Consider the following 20,261-nt stretch of genomic DNA (forward strand, 5'->3'; position numbering starts at 1 on the left):
TTTGCCATCTTCAAGCAGGCTTTCATGAGTCTCTCACTGAGGAGAGGCTTCCCTCTGGCCACTCTGTCATTAAGCCTAGATCAGTGGTGTGTTGCAGTGATGGTTGTCCTTCTGGACACAGGATCCACACAGGATCTCTGGAGCTCAGCCAGAGTGACCATCGGGTTCTTGGTCACCTGTCTTACCAAGGCCCTTCTCCCCTGATTGATCAGTTTGGCCAGGCGGCCAGCTCTAGGAAGAGTCCTGGTTGTTCCAAACTTCTTCCATTTAAGCATTATGGAGGCCACTGTGCTCTTGGGGACCTTCGACCTAGCAGAATTTTTTTTGTAGCCTTTCCCAGATCTGTGCCTTGACACAATCCTGTCTCTGAGCTCTGCAGGCAATTCCTTTGACCTCATGGCTTTGTTTTTGCTCTGATATGCATGGTCAGCTGAGACCTTATATAGAAAGGGTGTGTGCTTTTCCAGATCATGTCCAATCAATTGAATTTACCACAGTTGGTCTCCAGTCAAGCTGGAGAAACATCTCAAAGATGATCAAGAAAACTGGACATCTGAGCTAAATTTCAAGTGTCTGAATACATGTCAGTGTGATATTTCAGTTTTTCCTTTTTGAATCATCTGCAAAAAAATCTCATTATGGTCATTCTAGTGTATTGAGTGTAGATTGTTGAGGGGAAAATATAAATTTAAACGATCTTAGCATAAAGCTACAACGTAACAAAATGTGAAAAAATTGAAGGCGTCGGAATACTTTCTGAATGCACTGTAGTTAGCTTAAAGTAATTGTTAAAATAATTATCTAAAAGTAATTGATTAACATTTGAAATAATTGGGTTAGCTAAAAGTAATGGATAAAGAGTTTAAATGTCACTCCAAGTAGTAGTACTAATACAAATGCAAACTTGACCAAACTGACTCAGTTGTATGAAAAAGTTCTGTGTATGTTTGTATTAATACTTGAAAACTGGTGGAAATGACCACATGTTGAACTTGACAGTGGTCAAGATGAAGGGGGTCTGTTGCTCATCTGATCAAGGCTTGCTAGTGTTTGTTGGCTTAAGTTCATATGTCAAAGTACATCAAAGTAGACGGTCAGGTGATTGATGTCACCTGAAGTTTAAATTCACCTTACCACTGTGAGTCTTCACATTTATTGGAATTCAATGTGATATTACATTGTCTTTAATGTCTTTATTGTCCCTTATCAAACTGTCTGTCAAAAAGAACAGTTAGGTGGCCTAGAAATTCAGGGTGGGGACTGTGATGCATGTGATCGCTCAGCTTGACTCATCTGATGTGTGTGTTGGTATTCAATCAGTTGTAGTTTCTGTTTGTCTTGCTGAATACTTGCCAAACCTGACTGATGACTTCATAGCTGTCAATCTGTCAGACTAACTGTTTGCTAAATTGATCCTCAGATCCCTTAGTGCAGCCAGACTGCAACGTAGCCTGTCTGCGGCGTCGGGCCTGGGCCCAAAGCAGAGACTCTATCTGGCAAGAACAAGAACCAGAGTGCTGTGGCTCCAAGGTGCCCCAACAGAACCAGAGGGATGGGGAAGAAAAGAGACCCTCAGAAGAACCAGGTTAGACTGAGCTTATCTCTCACCAAAGCAGCATTGTAACTGAGGATATTTCAACAACCTTAAATGTTATCTGTATTTCCCATTAACCCTATATTTGCTGACAAAATTCAATTTTCTGCTAAATTTGCCAACTTAGCATTCACACTGGGTGAAAAAGCCAGACAGAATATCATTATTCTGGGATACGGTGACAGATAAGTAACAAGAAATAAGAGAACATAAAGGGCAATGGTGTAGTGTACTGTATGTATTTGAGGTAAGTTAGAGACTGTGTTCCCTTTACATACCAGAGAGCTGTTTATTTTTCACAGTTTAAAACAAATATTGGCAGACATATTATATACGTCTCAAATATTGATATTGGTATGACCTCAGAAACCCAGCTCTGACGCTTACCTGTGTGAAGCTGCAGTTCCTTGAATGCCCGCTAGCTGAAAGAAATGCTCACTGTATTGAAGTTAATGGCGTGATCAATGGCAAGCTCCTGATCCACTGTGCTGCCTGCTATAACTTACGTTACATTGTTTACAATACGCCACCCAAGGAAGAGCCACTTGAAGTAACATATACAATCAGCAGCATAGCCATCTAGTTGGCTAGATCACTCTATTGGTTCATTCAAGTAGTGCAGATCTTCCAGTCAATGAGATTATGTCTAATTGAACACCACAGTCTCTATGATGAAAAGTAAATTGTGGATGCTTTCAAGTTCGATCATGATCTAAAATCATCAGCCATCCCCCACCACTAGCCTAAAGTACAGCTATGCCCAATGACATCCTCTCATACCCCTTTTCGACCAAGGCGGTTCAGGTGGTGGTTCAGAGCCAGTACCTACTCCGGGACCAGTTCTTTGCATTTCGACAGCCAAAGAACTGGCTTCCAGACGGTAAAACTGATCCCAGAGTGGCACCAACACTTTGCTGGTTTAGAACAAAGGACCACTTACATCAGGGGCTGGGGGCAGGGCTGTCGTAACAAAGGACCAGAGCTAGTGTAGCATGTTCTGACTTATCCATAGAGAATAAACAAAAGATTTTAATTATTTTCACTAAAGGAAGCAGCAGTGGTCCGAGCATCAGTCATGTTTGGATGCCAGTGTAGGCATGCAAAGCCAGGAGCAACACTTGAAAAGACTTCCACAGCTCCATAGTTGTTCCTAACAATGCTGGGAAACTGGAGACGTATACAGTAACCAAATGATGTGACTCAACAGTGGCTCTCATATCTGTGGAAAAGCAAACTGGTTCTTAAAGGTTTGCAAGTTGAGCCAACTTTGAACCAGCACCTATTTAGTTACTACTTAATCCTCTCAAATCATATTTCTTTAATTCAAAACAACTTTTGGATAGAAAAATGTGATGATTTGCTGCCTTCCTGTTTTCAGACAAAATCAAACATTTGCAGAGATCGCAGTGGGCTCTGGGAAACGCATTTTTCACGAAACAGCTTAATGGAAGAACAATCAACAGATTGAATGATAAGGGAAATAATCATTAGCTGCAGCCACAGTGGTGTGAACAGGAACTGGACTGAATGTGGCTCGTGTAGGTGTAAACTGTAGTGGAATTGCTGAAATGTTGAGAGTTGTATCCGGAAGTTCAGCACCACTGTAATGCTTTTACAGCGTGTTGTTAACACTGTTGCATCTGCTGGCTTATTGCTTTAACATGCACCTGTCTCTCTGTCAGGGCAAGTCCCAAACAAGATAACCAGCTGGCTGATTGAATGCAGGTACAGTATCCATTCACCACCTGATTGAAAGACGTTATCAGTTTTTTTTTGTGCTGTTTTAGCCCTGTTCCTGTATGTCATACAGTATATGCACTGCACACTTTTCAGATCAATCAACCAATGGCTGTGATGGATTATTTTTCAGCTGCCAGGTTCCTGTTGCTGAAAATTGATTTTCCTGGCAATTAACTGAAACCAGCGACAGCCTAGAAGCAGTAAATCAATCAAACAGTTGATGGATGATTAGCAGAAAAGTACAGTAAACAGACTTAGTGGTGTTTTACATCCTGACTAACTGGTGTAACAACATAATTAGTTTTATTGCTAAGCATTTTTTAAATATGTTTAGCTGGTGTCTGGAGGTGTATGTGTGTGTATTTAGCTGCAGTGTTATCAGTTGCTGACGTAGAACTGACACACAGCCGACGCCTAAACATAAAACACACAGAACGCACACATACAGTAGGCCAAGGTAGCAGACCAACGCCCAGAGATAGGGCACATAGAGCTGTTCAGGCAAAGAAAAATGGAAAGAATGAAGCAGGAAGAAGCTGACAGAAGACGGAAAGAAAGGCAGAAAAAAGAGAGAGTAAACAGAGGAGGGGTTCTCCCTGCTGAGTCAGCACTGTTATCTCACACACACACACACACACACACACACACACACACACACACACACAGAGAAACAAACAAACACAGAGAAACAAACAAACAAACAAACACGTCATAAGCTGCATTCACTTACAACCGTCTGACTCTACAACGCTCTGACGTGTCCTCTGTGATGTGACATCACTGTGGCAACATGACCAGCAGACCCAGAATTGCATGTTACTATAGCAACAGCCGCAGGACAAGAGCCTGAGGCCGACATCATGGCCGCCAGTGGAAAGTGGGAGGAATAGCAAACACTGCGACTGCGAATTGTTACACAATAAGCTGTGTGTGTGTGTGTGTGTGTGTGTGTGTTAAATGGTGGCGTGAAGTTTGTCCCATTGATAAGAGCTGCAGGTTGTGTAACAGATCAGTGTTTTCAGTGTTCGGCTGCAAACAGCAGCTCAGACCCACTAGCTTACTGCTGCTGACAACTAGCCTGATCTGTCAGCTAGTTAGCCTGGGACAACTAGTCTGGTCAGTAGAATACCTGGGATAGATAGAAGCAGGATTTAGCCTGGGATTTTTAATCTAGCCTGGGGGGTAGTTGACTACAATAAGTAGCTTGGATTTACGAGGAGTAAGTTTGGAGTAGTTAGCCAGGATAGGTATTCTTCACCTGACAGGCGTCTAGCATTGGGATAGTTTGCCTTAACCTGGCATACAGTTAGACTGAGACTGTTATCTTTAGTCTGATTGGCAGTTAGCATAGGATGGTTATCTTAAACCAGATTAGGAGGTATCCTGTGATCCTTAGCTGTATCCTGTTCAGTAGATAACCTGAGATACTTTGCCTTAGCCTGACAGGCAGTTAGCCTGGGATAGTTTAGGAAAGATTTAGCATGACAGGTTGTGATAGTAAGTGTAGCCTGGTCAGTACTTAGCGTGGACTAATCATCAAGGCATTTAGCCTGGCTAGTTGTTGATTTAGGATAGTTATTTTCTTATGGGTACATTTGCAGGTATAGTTTGCTTTATATCAGCCAGGAGCTTGCAAGGGAGTATTACTCTCTGCTTGAGCAAGAGTTAGCCTGGGATAGGATGTGTAGCCTGGTTTGTTGTTAGCAAACCTAGCCTGGTTAGGACTGTGCCTTATCTGTCAGGCTAAATGTATTTTAAGCTAGCCTGATGCGGCAGTAGATGTGCATCAAGGGAGAACACACCAGCGTCAAGTATTTTTATGTGGGATCACACATGGCTACAAGAAGATGCACATCTTTGCGAGCTGACACTTCACGTTCAAATTCAAGTTCTTGTGTGTGGTGCATCTGCTGAGTGCGATGGGCATTATAGATGCTAAGTGATGTCGCTGGTGTGTTTTGCCCGGTATAATGTGGGCTTATAGGAGCTGACCTGACGTCACTGATAGAGTAGTCTGCTGAATTTAGAAATGTTTGATGGTGAGTTTATTGTTTGCGTTGATATATATATATATATATATATATATATAACTCTCTCTCTTTCTGTCTCTGCCTATGTTGTCTAGGACTCCCCTCGGAGCCTCTCTAGATGAGCAGAGTGCTTCTCCCATTAGAGGTAATTAACATTTTCTTTGTGTATTGTTTAAATATTACATTGTGAAGATGCCAGCCTGTTTAAACACTGACACAGCCTCCATTCTGGGGACTAAATACTTCAAAGTAGTCATCACAACTTGTTTTAAAGTTAGTATTTGGCTTGGTTTAATGGACGTGGTTAGGTTTCATCATTGCTTGTGAAATTTCTCTTACCTTGTGTAACTACGAACATGTTACTTGAGGGATTTCATAACTTCATTACTTTGTGTATACTCTGTGTACTGTATGTGTGAGAACAGGAGCACCAAGGAACGGCTGCAGCTTTGAAGATGACCTTTCACTTGGAGCAGAAGGTCAGTACAGAGAAAACTAACAATACCAGTAAGATTGCAGGTTTCTGCTCATTGTTAACAGTTTCCCCTCGTGTATTTTAAGTGACGCCACTAACTAAAGGAACACTTTGACATTTCGTTAGATCCTCTTGTTCTACATCTTACCCAGAATCAGATTAGAAGAAAAATGTTGGTAAGGCTTTCTGACAGATATTCAAATTGTTAGTCAAGAAACAGCTGATTCGTGAGTTAGCTCATTAATTGCTAAACTAACTGAAAAGTGCAACTGAAACAATGTGTGTTAGTGAAGTCGGCTACACTCCCTCTGCTGTATTCAATTCAATTCAATTCAAAAAACTTTATTTGTCCCTGGGGGCAATTAAAGGCATGTGGAGTAGTTGTACACAGACACAACAAGTCAGCATGTTCAGTACACAGTCAGCACATTAGTTACACAGACACAAAACAAGTCAGATAGAATGAAAAAGACTAAATAAACTAAAAAGATATTCACAGTATTTACATGAGGTGAAAAGTAGCATTGAGGCAGGTTGGGCTGTGCATTAAGAGGCAGCAGCAAGTTAGTGCAAATGTGCAAATGTGAAAAATGCAATAGAGAGGGAGGGGAGGTGGTAAATGCAGTGACCATCAACAGAATGAATGGTATGGTATAATGGTACTGTATGCCAGCGTGATTGTCACTAGCACTGTCAGCAGTCGGTCAGAAGAGGAGCTCTACAATGCATCACTATTAATCACTATTATCACTATGTAATCCAGCTATGTTTTCACTGTCTATTTTATCTGACTGTCACCTTTGCGTGTATCTGTCTGAACTGTATCATAATGCTTAATGCAAAACAAGAATCTGATTAGCTGAGTGATTTACAACGCATGCTATTGGTCTGTGAGTTTCCTGGGCTGCTAGTGCTGTAGAGGCTAGAATAGCTGTGAATAGCCAATTTAACAAACACATACTTTTGCCTCATTTCCACTGCAGAGTACGGCTCGACTCGTTCAGCCTGGAGCCGTTGTTTTTTTATTTTCCACTGGCAAAAGTTGAGGATGGTACCTGTTGGCTGGTACTTTCTTTGGTATCACCTCAGTCAAGGCTCCAAGCATTGTAATCCACTGATTGGTCAGAGAGAATCGTCACTAATGCAAAACAGAGCAACCAGAGTTTTTCTGTTGTCTGCGAGTGATGTGGGATTTTCCAAAATCTCCTGCTTTGTTCAGCAGTCTTTTGTTTTGCTGCCTTCAGCCTTTTCTTGAAACAAAGTTTGTTTTCTTGCTTTGATAAACGACCACATGCAGAGAGTCTACACCATCCCTCCAGTATCCTCCACTGTCCCTGTTTGTGTGTTTGTGTTGCGCTGATGATGAATGATGAAGATGATTTCATGGCAGTTTCACTTGGCGTTGCCATGACGATCAGCAAAGAGTTCCATTGAGTGGGAGCTATCTGCAGTGGTAAACGACTCGACTCGACAAAAGTGTAGTGGACTGCAGAGTAAAACGTGTTCATCAGACAGCCACATGGTTTCCACAGGGCACACAGTTTACAAAGTTCAATAAGTGAGATCTTCAGTCACTTTAGACTTACCTGTCACTGTCACTCGGTCCAATGCTTGATACAGCAGGATCTCCCACTTCTGCAGGCCCTGGTCGTTTCTTCATGGGAGTAGAAGCCAGAGCTGCTCCTTGTTTTTTCCTTTCCTTTCATTATTTATTAACTGTGCACAATATCCAACAGTGTCATTGCTACAGTTACACACGTAATAAACCTTGTAATGTCCTGAAAAATGTATAGCAAAGTTACATAACAGTCTCATAATGCCAAGTGGTTACAATATAATGAATAGAATGACAATATTTGCTCTACAACTGGGTCCATACAGTCACAATTTACATTCCTGGTACAGATAAAGGCAACTAATAACTGACAGCAGAGCAAGAATACAGCCGGTCAAAATAAGACTGCTCGTTTTTAAGGACATGTGTGAGCTCTGAGTTTCAGAGTCGTCAGGGCCACTTGTGGGTCGTTGACCCAACCGGCCTTCATGTAGGTTGCTGGGGCTAGGTGAGCCAAGGTGTGAATGCTTGTTAAGCTGTCTGTGGAGAGGACTCAGTACAGCATTGTAGGCGGGCGATAGGTAATGTCGTAGGCCACCTCCTCTGTTCAAAGACGGTCGTTCCAGTTTGACATAGATGGATTCTTTTACTCCTCTTTCAAACCATCTGTCTTCTCTGGACAAGATGTTTACATTGTTGTTGTCAAAGGAATGATTTTTCTTCTTCAGATGTAAGTGGACAGCAGAGTCTTGACCTGAGGAGTTGGCCCTCCTGTGTTGTGGCATTCATACAGTATGTCTCCCCAGCTGTCTCCAGTGTTAGAAAGCCTCGACATAATGTTCTTAGTTTGTAGTTTCTTTTTACGTTGCCTCTTTTCTCTGCTGTGGAGGTGGTTTCTTTTCAGTAGCTGTTGTTTGAGATGATGATAAAAGTTGTTTTCTGAAGCTTCTGCATCTTTGTGTTTACTGATTAACTTACTGAGGCTGTTAACTTCTCTGCGTAAGTTCCTCTGGCTGGCTCGACTTCTTCATCCTCTCCTGCGGCCCACTAGACGCTATAGTGACGCACTATTGCCCCCCAGGCCAGACAAACTTATTACAAAAGAGACGGCCCATCCTTGGCTGCTTATCTCTGCAATACAGTACATATGTATCTTGGACATAACGCCAGATCTGTTACTTCCTCACACTCTGTTGATATGGTAAGTTCATTTTTTTATGTTTTAAACTAGATCTTCCAAAATGCACCTTTTTAAAATATGTCAGTCTTTTATGGACCTGTCTAAGTAGCATCAGAACAATCTAAAACCGGCCTTACATACCAGAGCAGCCTGAAATATCTTTATGAAACTGGCCCCAGGTCGTGGCGTCCTGAGACTCTAAGCACAAGTTGTTCATAACTTGGTATGTTGGACAATCCAGTGCTCAAATAATGAAGGTCAGACTTTTAATTGTGTTGCAGTAATTCTGCACTCTTGTCAGCATGGCCAGTCAGCTCTGCAGTTTGTAGCATACAACAGCACACCGTTTTTAATCTCGCCACAGTCATTTAGCACGTGTTGTGCCGGCCTCCAACCTCCTTATGACAGCTCTTGTTAGGATTTTATTACTGAACTGGGACCAGGAGTGCTCCCTGGTCGTTTACTTTCTGACGTACTTATATACTCATTCATTCATTCATTCATTCATTCATTCATTTTGTAGTCAGGAAGGTCCCACTGAGATGCAAGATGTCTTCTTCCAGGGAGTCCTAGTGAAGACGAAGCAGTTTCACATAAAAAAGAATCACATAAATCTATTTTTACATGTTAGAACACATATAATACATAAAAGTCAACACAAAGGAAATAATCTAAGACGAGAGGCATACAGGTGATACCAGCCATAATCATAACACATTCCTCCTCAAGTCAAGGATTATGTAAAACAACAACAAGTTTTCTTCAGAGTCCTTTGTAAATGAGCTTTAAAGGTATTTTAAGAAGTAATGGGACTCTCCAGCTCATTCCATGTCCAGGGTGCATAAAAGGAGAAGCGGCTGTACCAGGATCTGAGCTCTGAGCTCAGCTCACCCTGGGGACATTTAAAAGAATCCTATTTGTAGATCTAATACTCAGAGGTGGGTAGGAAAGAGTTATATTTACTCTGTTACATGTACTTGAGTAACTTTTTGGGGTAAATTGGAGTAGTTTTAATACAGCATACTTTCACTCCTACTTGAGTAGATTTCTTGAGAAAAATCGTCACTTTTACTTTGTTACATTTGGAAACAATGGCACAACTAATGGTGCTACTTTAATTTGTTATTTTATGTGTTCATGCACATTCCCTTAAGAAGCAGTCGGTCAACTGGTCCCACGACTGCTAACGCAAAAACGACTAATATTGTCGGGTGAATTACATCACAGCGCATGCAGTTTTATGCACACACCTGATTGTGATGGGAACTGAGACGTCTGTACTGGAGTGATTGATCTTTAAGGACACTGTAACATGTGGAAACTCTTTGTATATACTCAAGATCTGCAGATTTATTTGCCAAATCATAATAAAAAATAGGAGACAACAACCAAAAAACATAATGAGAAACTATATTTATATATTTTATGATGATAATAAAATAATATTTTGGCAGATTATCTAATCAGGAGATGATGATTATTTATGGTCTTACAATTAAAAACAGGTGCCTGTTCACTTCTTTACCTGAGGAACACCATCTGTCGTTAAAATAATTCCTGTCAGATCCCCTTGTGGAAAAGACAGACGCGTTTTAGTTATTACTTTTGTACTCTTGCTCAAGTAGTTATTTTGATGACTACTTTTACTTTTACTTGAGTAACTGCTTATGAAAAGTAACAGCACTTTTACTTGAGTACAGTTTTTGGCTACTCTCCCCACCTCTGCTAATACTATAGTGACTTGTATGTAAGATATGATAGATACAGTGTTTTTTTTTATTATAGATAATTCTTAACCCAATTCAGAGACATTTCACTGAGGCCTGTACAGCGAAGTCTCTATATTAGCAGTTTGTGAGCTACAGAGTTGAACATCTTAGACAAACCATCAACTAGAGCTGCATAGTGCTGTTTACTGTCTAAAGTTTTGATATCATTAGTTACTATCTCAGCCGCTGTTATAGTATTATGGCACTAATCTGTTTTAATTGGTCATTTACAAAAGATTCAAATACTTTGACTAGGTAGTCTGACAAGGGAAGATTATTAGGGTCCCCACCCTTTACTAACCAAAAGGGTGGGGATGTTTGAACCAAAGCTAATTTCCAGGTACAGGGCTTGAAGTTGGAGCATGCTCAGATCAAAAACAGAGCAATATGCCTTGTGATGATATGAGCAGCAGTTTGTAGAAAGTAAGGCTCTATGCTATCTGGGCCAGTAGGCTTTTACAATTAAGTTCAATAGAGATTTGTGAACTTGTGCGGCTGGGATTGGATTAAGATTAAACGACTAGCTCAAAACAACGTGCACAAAGTTTCCCTTTTTCTGTTTTTCATTCCTTGGACTGAGTTTTCTCACATCAAAGAAGATCATAAAAGATATTAAAACTTACAGGTGAAATGTGAAACTTCACATGCTGGCTGTCAAAGAACTTAAGTCTGGGACGGCTGCTCTGCATGTGAGCTGGACTGTAGTGTGAATGGGCAATGAATAATTTAGTATTTACCTTAATTCCAGATAAGGTGTATAGATGATTTATTTTTAAATGAAAAACATTTTTAGGATAAATATGCCAGGCAGAGTTTGCCATGTGAGTGTGGTGGCAGACTTGAGTTGCCACAACAAACACTTGCCACAGCCTTGCCACAGCCTTGTGCCTTGCACAAAAATGACTTTAATATAATGCCAATGCAGCTTGATCATGTGTATGTGTACATGTGAATGAAGGTGAGACATCTGACAACCCGTCAGTAGAATCAACAGAACAGTGGGAGAAACTCCGCTCCATCCTCATTCCTCAGTCCTGTTTCTTCATGACAGAAAAGAAAACAGTCGCAGAGGTGTGGAAACACACTGCACGCATGGTTTGTGTGTGTGTGTGTGTGTGTGTGTGTGTGTGTGTGTGTGTGTGTGCGTGTGCGTGCGTGGTTGTTTTCATCATACCACTGATCTGCTGTGAATACATCAGTAATGGCTTTGGGAGCAAGATGGTGTACGTGTCATTGAGCGAACAATAGACTGTAATGACTTTATGTCAAAGCACTGGACACTGACATGTGGGAATGCTGTGTGTGTGTGTGTGTGTGTGTGTGTGTGTGGGCTGAGGATCAGTTGGTGGAATCTGGGACTGAATAGATGCTAATGAGTTGATGTTCGGGGTCACAGAGGTTGTGTGGATTTGTTCAGAGAGTTCAAGGACAGCAGTCTCTGCTACAGTTTAGTTACACCTCACTTCATTTATGTAATTTCACAGCAGCTGCTCTTTTGGCATCACACAAAGCTAATGCTAAAATTACGAATTTAAATGATTTCAGTGTGATTCATTCCGAAATTGATAATTAATCCACAATCAACAGTGTCCTTCAACATGCTGGCAAGTGCAATCACTGTTACAAAGGTCAGCCACAACATTAAAACTACTGTCAGGTGAATAATATTGATCATCTCCTTACAATGCAATGATCTGCTGGGAAACCTTGTGTCCTGGCATTCATGTGGATGCCACTTGACACACGCCAGCCATCCAAATACATTTGTGGACAAAGTACAAGACCTAAGAAAAGTCTACTACAATTATTCAGTTCAATGAGTTTATTGACTGACATACACAGTTTCTACTTATTCCAAATATTGACAGTCTTAATCTTATTAGCAACCAGTTGCCTATTTACACATCGATCTAATATGCAGCAACATGAGCACTCATTTGGAGTCATGTTTGTGTCCATCTGATGGGTGTCGGTCCAGTATTCATTCTCTTTTTAGTTTTGTTTTTGTTCTCCACCAATTCCTTAGGGAAACATCTGACTCTTTAGCTGCTAAATGCTTTGCTATGTTCACCAGCTACTTCCTAACTGTGTCTGTCTGCTGTTTTGTGCTGAGTATAGTGGATTTATCAGGGCTTAGTTGCTAAAAACAGCTGTTCCCTGTGGCTGACAACGACACTATGAGAGCTCAAAAGACCAACGTCGCGGGCTGTAAAACTGAAACGATGTTATGAAGCTCTGTCAAGCTAAGAATAATTGTTTTGGTTCAGCTCTATGACCGGGTACAACAAATTGTATTAATTCATCAAATCTTTGATTTAATTTTAAATGAAAGAGTAATGTCAGGTGATTTAAGGTGCGTCGGCTCTTAAAACTGTACAACTCGTCCTCTGTTGGTGCCACCAGGACTGAATCTATATCCTGTTGCCTGTATTTGGGTTTCCACACTTCCCTGCTTCCTCTTAATGATGTTTCATGTTTTATCTTCTCACACCACCACCTTTGAATACTTACGACCTTTCTCCATATGAATTGGATGAGGTTTTTGTTGAAGACCCAAACACCCTCTTTAGCTAAGTGGCTCTGTCTACTTCTTGTCATCAGCCTAAATCTCAGCTTGTGTTGTTATATCATGTAATGACAGTAAGTGCCTTAATCATGTTGAGAGTGACATTTGTTAGAAGTTCCTTAAGGCCTTTGTTGTCCAGCTGACTCACAAATGTCATGTATGAACACATCCTAAAGGGCTTTAATGATCTCAAATGTTATCAAGACAGGATGGCAGGGGATTAAAATGTTAATGCATGAATTGGATGGAAGTGAATTAGTGAATTAGTCTCGAGGCGATTTGCTGCCATGTAGGGCTCCTTAAATCCAGTTTTCCATCAGAGAAGAAAACACTGGGTTCAAAGAAAGAAAAGGAAATTCAGCCGAAATGACGTGGAAAAGAGAGAGACACTCGCACTGACAGTGGCAGGGGGACAGGTCCCGACAGGTTCCTCCAAACTGAAAAACAGTCACACCTCCAGCTTGTGATGACTTTCAGTTCTCTGACTGACTGAAAGTCAACTTTCTCAGGCATTATTTATAAAGTCAGAAGACTTACCTGGAAGCAGATATAACTCTCAGAATAGTCATTTTTGTAACCAGGGGCCCTCGATTTCAGACGTAGACAAAACATTTTTAACAGATGACTTGATTATACTCACTCACTATACTGAACTAAAGCTGGCACAAAGTTTTTACCTGCTAAGGCTAGCTAGCTAGCTAGTGAAGCTAATGTTAATCCAATGAGCTGGTTAAAACTGACTTTTTGATGTCTCCAAATGACTCAATTTAAAATGAGAATCTTGTTAAAGTGTAATCTTTGTTGCATATCAGAGTCAAACCTGTTGATGATGTATCTGGAAGACATGTTGGAGGACATGAATATTTTTTTAGTGCAGTGTAGAGATAGTTTGTTCTAGTAATATGAGTATGATGAAGAAAAAATGTAAGATCAGACTTTTGTGTTTAACTGTTTTGACTGCTTAGCTCACATACATTTTTGTTTTCATTTTTAACGTTACAAGAGAGAAAACTTCCTAAGTCCTACAAAGAGCAGGAAAGAGCCGCTTACGTAAGCCTAAACTTAGATGGCATCCAGACTGACTTCCACACAGTAAGAAAACACTACACAGTGAATGTGCTTGTTATGAGTTTTTGTCAAAATGAGACTGTAACCCCACAAAATGATGTAGTTGGCTAATGACGTGCTCGGCCACTACAGTTGGGATGCTAGTAAGATAGTTAGCCAGACATGCTAATGATTGCAGCTCATGTTAGAGTTGATAATCAGAGATTGGTCGATTCCTTACACAGTCACACACTAATATGCTACATTATTTTTTTGATTCATATGTGAGTAATAATAATGTCCTTGTTTCTATTGCAGCCAACCATCTTCAGTCCAGTAACAATAAAACTGAGCCCCGGTGAGTACACTTTGATTTTATTCTTTGCATTCAGTAAATAGTTTCAGCTGGTTGATAACTTAGTGTCTCCTCTGTCTCTCCCCTGTCTCCTCTCTCCTCTCTCTACTGTTCCCTTGTGTTTGTGTGTGTTATCTATGCATGTAGCTTTGGTCTTGCGGCTGATCAGAAGAGGAGTCGGTATAAAGAAGGAGGAAGAAGTATGAACTCCACAGGATCAGGGAAGAGCAGCACTGTGTCTAGGTCAGTTCACCTCGTCAGTGCAGGACTTAACGTAGTGGTCTAAGGTAGAGAGGGGTGGAGACACAGAGGGCTGTTGTTAAACTCCATTTCAAACCAATTAAATGACACGACAGAGAACTCATCTGTACCCAATCGAAAACTTTTAAGGTACAGGCATTTTGAGCAGAGAAACAATAATAATTCAGTTACATGAAATTATGATCTTTTATGATTTGTTTCCCCCCTTGTGTAATATTTCAGATACTTTTCACCTCTTCAGGTCTCTAAAAGTCCTTTTAAAGCAAAGAATCTTAGAAGGAGAAAACATTGTAAACAGTGTATTTGCATTATTTATATAGCAGTTTTTATGAGTTTTAAATCACATTAAAGACATTCGAGTGGCAAAACATGGGGTGGCTTTTATTGTAAAGCAGTCAAAGTTAACATTAGACAGACATAAATATAATGTGCTTCTCTCTTACGTTACCAACAACAGTAAAGACGTGAACCAGGTTGCTTCTCAGAGCTCGTCCCAGTCAAACTTGATTGGTTTTAATAGTGAAAACAGCCCACAGTGTCAATATCAGGAAATTTGGGTTTAAACTTTTACAGATCTCCATCTTTAAAGCAGGTGTGGTCAATAAACTAATGACATTTTAATGTCTAAGGTGCATGAGTAGGTTTGTGTTTGGAGGATTTACTGTTCAACTGATTGTCTGTGGTGGTTGTTAGTCTTGGAAGGCTGGTTGATTGGTGGTGGTGGAGGGTGAGCTGGGCGAGGTTATGAGGTCAGAGCAGCAGGCGTGCCTAATGGGGCCAGGCTTTGGGTAGTACTCCAGCAGATGGAAGGGAATGGTGTATTGTGTTTAATAGTTCACACTGGCCTATGGGTTTCTGGGAGTGTCGGGAAGAAAGCTAATTAATTCAAGGTGGCAAGCCAACAAAGCAGTGATATATAGACACTACGGACGGGAATGTCAAAGCATGTCACGATTCGTTCCTTTTTTGATTTCATTTCAAGTCAGATGGCTACAATGCGATTATTGATGAATCTTTAGGTTTCTTGATGCATCAAAATGTTTAAAAAGAGGTAGCCTGGCTTAGAACATAAACAAGATGCACATGCTTATGTCCGTTTGACCATCAAAATGCTTGAATCGCTAGAAGCATAAACCTGATGCAGCGACACGTGCTTTACTTCCTTTACATTACACTGTGCAGTCGGTTCAGCTGTAAGGAATGTAAACACGACGCAGTGACACATGAATGTTCTTTATGTTTCAGCCAAAAGCAACAATCAGCCCAGTATTGCAAAAATATTACAGACCTTCATGGAGCCACTTTAAGCAACATGAAAGGAAGGGTTCATGATTTTCTACTTAAAAACAACACTCGAGTGCTCATATGAGCATTGAAATAGTTATTGCTTACTTTAATCATTCTTCCTGATCATACAAAAGATCCTTCATGCCTCACACACTGTTTGTGTCAGAACATTTAAATAGAGCTTTTTGCATGGAAGGAGGGCTGTGGATTACTTACATTAAAAGTGCATTAGAAAGGTATTTAGAAAAGGTAGGTAGGTTTTAATGGCCATGTTGTAAGGAAGAATGACTAAAAGGCTGCTGCAAAATGAGCTCCAGTTTGGTCTTTCTGGGCCACTGTAGTCACAAAAACAACATTGGTGGATTCTAGAGGGGCTGGTCCTCTGCTGCTGGTCAGGTGTCTGGTTTCTTCCTCTTCTCTTCTAGGTGGGTGTGTTGAGGAGCTGGGAAGGGACAGAGCTATCACACTTAACTAACTACGTCACTTACTAAAAAATTAACCAACTGCCTCACTAACAGACTAACCCACTAAAAGCAAGCTGTGTGTGAGAAGTACTAACTGGCTGTCTGTGTTTTCGTAGTGTTTCAGAGGTGCTGGAGCAGTCAGAGAAGCATCCAGAGGAGATCCTCCTTAACCTGCGGTTAGACTGACTAAACTAACCAGCAGCCTAACTCACCAGCTAACTGACTGCTGGGCTGACTAATTTACTGACTGAGTGGCTGACTGCCTCTGTGTGTGTTTACAGTGTGTCAGAGTTGCTGGACCTGTACGAGGAGGACCCTGAGGAAATCCTTTTAAATCTTGGTTTTGGTCGAGAAGAACCCGACCTTGCCTCGAGGGTTCCATCTAGGTTCATCAACAACACATCCTCTGCCCGAGGCATCGACATCAAGGTACCGATGACAGTGTTATAACACTGGAAAGAAACTCGCAGTGAAAACAAATTTGATATAAGGTCAATGAACTCTTGGTTAGGGCAGCACAAATACTGATATACTCCCTGATACTCCAGGCCTCTTGTCTGTGCACTCCATGGTGGAGCGGGCCGACAGTCAGAATGTCCTAACCCTGATCACCCAGAACACAGAAGTCTTATACAGAAACAAACTATTACACAACTGTACCGACCTGTTTAATTTTGTTATCGAAACAAATTGAGTCTAAGAAAAATAAGATGAGCGACATGCTCCCAATTACAATGTTAAGATGCTGACGCTCAGCAGTTGTTTACTATCATAATTTAGCATGTTGTCATGCCAACAGTGCAACAATGTTAATTTTGTTTGTATTTGTTTATAAATAAGAATAGTAAAGACATAATAGCACTTTGATCTGATGATGGTGCTTTATTAAAGTCACTGGATTTATTACAGTTCATCCTGAGGAGGACATCAGTGTCTGAGCCAGATTTCATGGCAGTCCATTCACACACATTTCATCTCCTCGAAACCACAAATGTGAACCTCGTGGTGGTGGTGGAGGAAAACTCAGGGGATCTCCGAATTCATTAGGATTCAACCGTACAAGATTTTGTGCCAGTCCATCTAGAAGATGCCAACATAACATGAGGGATAAGGGAACATTTTGATCTGCGGTTGGCACTCGAGGGAAAGTCAGCTTTCAGGATCATGAAAGCTATTAGGATTCATCCTCTCAGAACCATAAATGTCTCTACAGAATTTCACAGCATTTCATTGAGTAGCTCTTTAGTCTGGAACTAAGTGGTGAACAACATTTACTCACCAGAACACACCAGATTAACTTATTTGTCTGTCTTGCATCATCAATCACAGATTCTCGTTTTATAATGTTTTATCATGACATCACTTCCTGTGGTTCACCTGTAGGTCTACCTGGGAGCTCAGCTGCAGCGCATGGAGCTGGAGAACCCCAACTACGCCCTGACTAGTATGTACCTCCATACTATCTACAGTGCTTTTCATCCTTTCTAGTTCTCTTTACGACTGTACTCCCTACATCAACAAACAGTGTGTTGAATAGTCAGCCTAAGAAGGGCAACACCACCCAAACACGTCAGCACTGCAGATGAAGGGTTACCCCTGCTTAGTGATGATGAGCTCAGAGGTTCATGTCCTGAAACTGTAGACGGAGGAAGTGAAGCTCAAAGACTGTGTGTGTCCTGTTCCCAGTATTATTTTGGTATTTTGTAAGGTCCTTTAGCTCTTTTAGCTGCTCTGCCAACTGCCTGGACAACACCGCCAGCAGGGACAAAGATCCGTTTGTCCCAGACACAGACACACATGCGCGCATTCACACACACGCGCGCATTCACTCACACATGCGTGCACACATGCACAGACCTGCTCCGCTAACATCCTGGCCTCTTTTTGTTTCAAACTTGTGTTTGCATGAAGTTACTGGCTCCCTAATTAAACGCAAGCACACAGCTGATTTTCTTCTTCTTGACAGTTTAACTGTCTTGGTGCTGTAAAGAAGTTTTAGCCAAAGATCCTCTGTGTGTGTGAAGATGAATCACTCAGTAGTATAAAGTACTTCAGGTCTGCAAAGTTTGAACTCATCACTGGCCCCAGTTTGTTCTGAGGTGACTAAGACAGTTAATCATTTTGTTTAGCCAAGTGCTCAGAGCATTTGCACTTCCACATGGGTTAAATAGGTTTTGATTAGAATTTGTAATTATATTTCTGTTATTTTGGTCGGTTTTTTATGTTGTTCAGTGCAGCAGATTTATATTTTTGCCACTAGGCTTCAGTTTTTCAACTCTTATTGACCTTATACAGCCCTGGCCAATTGTTTTGTTTGTTGAATTTCCAGTTTGGCTCTTCCCTTCTGGTTGCTGTAGCTTGCTGTAGTAAAAGACACGCACAATAACGTGCAGGTTATTGAGTTAACAAAACTGTTTGCATTCTTCAGAAGGACCTGCTGTATCTGCCAGCGCTATCTTTCTACATGGAGTTTGCCTTTGATAATTATCAATAAAGCTGATGAGGTGATATCCCACTACCCTCATTAAGAGAGAGAATGTATATTCATTTCATGTGTGTTACATATTCTACAGATATAGACGGTGGTTTAATGTGGATAAGACTGTCCAAAGGTCTGTTTTTGCTGAGAACTCTGCGCATGACGCAGGAAAAATAGGCGAGACTCGGCGCACCGCTGCAGCCTAGTATGAGAAGCGCTTGAGCCGTGCTGCTAACACGGGCTGTGTGGCTGCTTTTACCTGTTGGGCGCTGACATTCACTGCTCAGCTAGGGTATGTGGCCCTGTTGTCACTAAAGGTGTCAGTATGCTCAAAAATGACTTAGTTTGTACAGCATGGCACCTGACCATACCTGAGGGGAGAATAGTTAATAGGTGTTCCAAATGACCACAGTTGAAGGCAGGGTCAGTTATAGAGAGAGAGGAGAGGCGAGAAGCATTCAAGTGAGGCAAGCGGCGTATACCTTCGTCTCTTCTAGAGAACATTCACAGTGCTGCACTCAGTTGTGCACATGAAAAGAGATCAAATTGTGTGAGGAATGAAAAAAGAGGGTTTTAGAAAGAAGTTCAACCCTTGGTTCCGTTCTCCCCGCCCCACAACAGGCCAATCGTTGCGTAAAATGGGTGTGAATGTTAGTCTGTCTGTTTCGGAAAGTAACAGAAATTGTCAGACGCAGGTCACCCACATTTCCGACATTGAAAAGGTGTGGAGGGGGAGGGGGTTTGAGATGCTGTTTGTAAATGTTTGGTTTAAAACTAACTGTTGACTAACTTTGCGTGAAGCTCCAGTGAGTTTTGTGAGTACTTGAGCTGGATCTGTTCTTTTAAATGAACTGCTCCTTTAACAGCCTCTCGTTTGTCTGTGGTTCCTGGAAGCTTTCTTCTTTTCCAGAACATTCTCATACTGTTCCGTCGGTTCCCTGGATCCCAGACACGTGTGTGTGTTGTTGTTTGTTATGTAAGCTCTGTTCTCACCATCAGAAAAAAAATCTCTTGGGATGAAGAGAGAAAAAAGTAGGGAGTACGTGTCGTTTTCTCTTATTCCTCACTTCCTGTTTTATGATCCTCAGAATAAGCATTAGTGCGGAGTCAGCAGTCAGCAGGAAACACACACACACTATTACTATCATCACACGCGGCTGCTGAAATAAGAGGTTTAATGCTCTGTAGTCATGTCCAGATGTGACTGTAGTAGCTGAACTGTATGACTGACTGGTTTGTAGCATGGACATCATTTGTTTATAAACTGTTTTAACCGGAAGGTTTTCTTACTCATTTGCACCCTCTTTCAGAGTATTTGCAGCTTGTTGTTTTAAGAATGCATTAATTCATTTTTTGGGGGACTTTTTGGCAGCTGAACATTTTAGCAAGTAGATGCCTGCTTCCACATCCAGCCGACACAGAGAAACATCATCAAATCATTGGAGGTCAAGGTGTCTTT

At 41.3% G+C, this 20,261-nt stretch overlaps 1 protein-coding gene across 3 annotated transcripts in view; it reads left to right on the forward strand.

Moving 5' to 3' along the window:
* itprid2 (ITPR interacting domain containing 2) overlaps positions 1 to 20,261 on the forward strand; it is a 47,350-nt gene that overhangs the window by 10,502 nt on the left and 16,587 nt on the right. For 2 of the 3 annotated variants that reach the window (XM_084362573.1, XM_084362574.1), the window contains exons 3-10: positions 1,421 to 1,585; positions 3,277 to 3,319; positions 5,460 to 5,509; positions 5,790 to 5,843; positions 14,275 to 14,314; positions 14,459 to 14,554; positions 16,605 to 16,752; positions 17,707 to 17,767. In XM_084362573.1, coding sequence (XP_084218699.1) covers positions 1,421 to 1,585; positions 3,277 to 3,319; positions 5,460 to 5,509; positions 5,790 to 5,843; positions 14,275 to 14,314; positions 14,459 to 14,554; positions 16,605 to 16,752; positions 17,707 to 17,767 — 657 coding nt within the window. Of the gene's footprint in view, positions 1 to 1,420; positions 1,586 to 3,276; positions 3,320 to 4,395; positions 4,451 to 5,459; positions 5,510 to 5,789; positions 5,844 to 14,274; positions 14,315 to 14,458; positions 14,555 to 16,604; positions 16,753 to 17,706; positions 17,768 to 20,261 lie in introns of those variants that run through there. The other variant, XM_084362575.1, reaches the window with a different exon arrangement.

The sequence above is a fragment of the Pagrus pagrus genome, assembly GCF_965226575.1.
Source record: "Pagrus pagrus genome assembly, chromosome: 9".
NCBI classification, from domain to species: Eukaryota; Metazoa; Chordata; class Actinopteri; order Spariformes; family Sparidae; genus Pagrus; species Pagrus pagrus.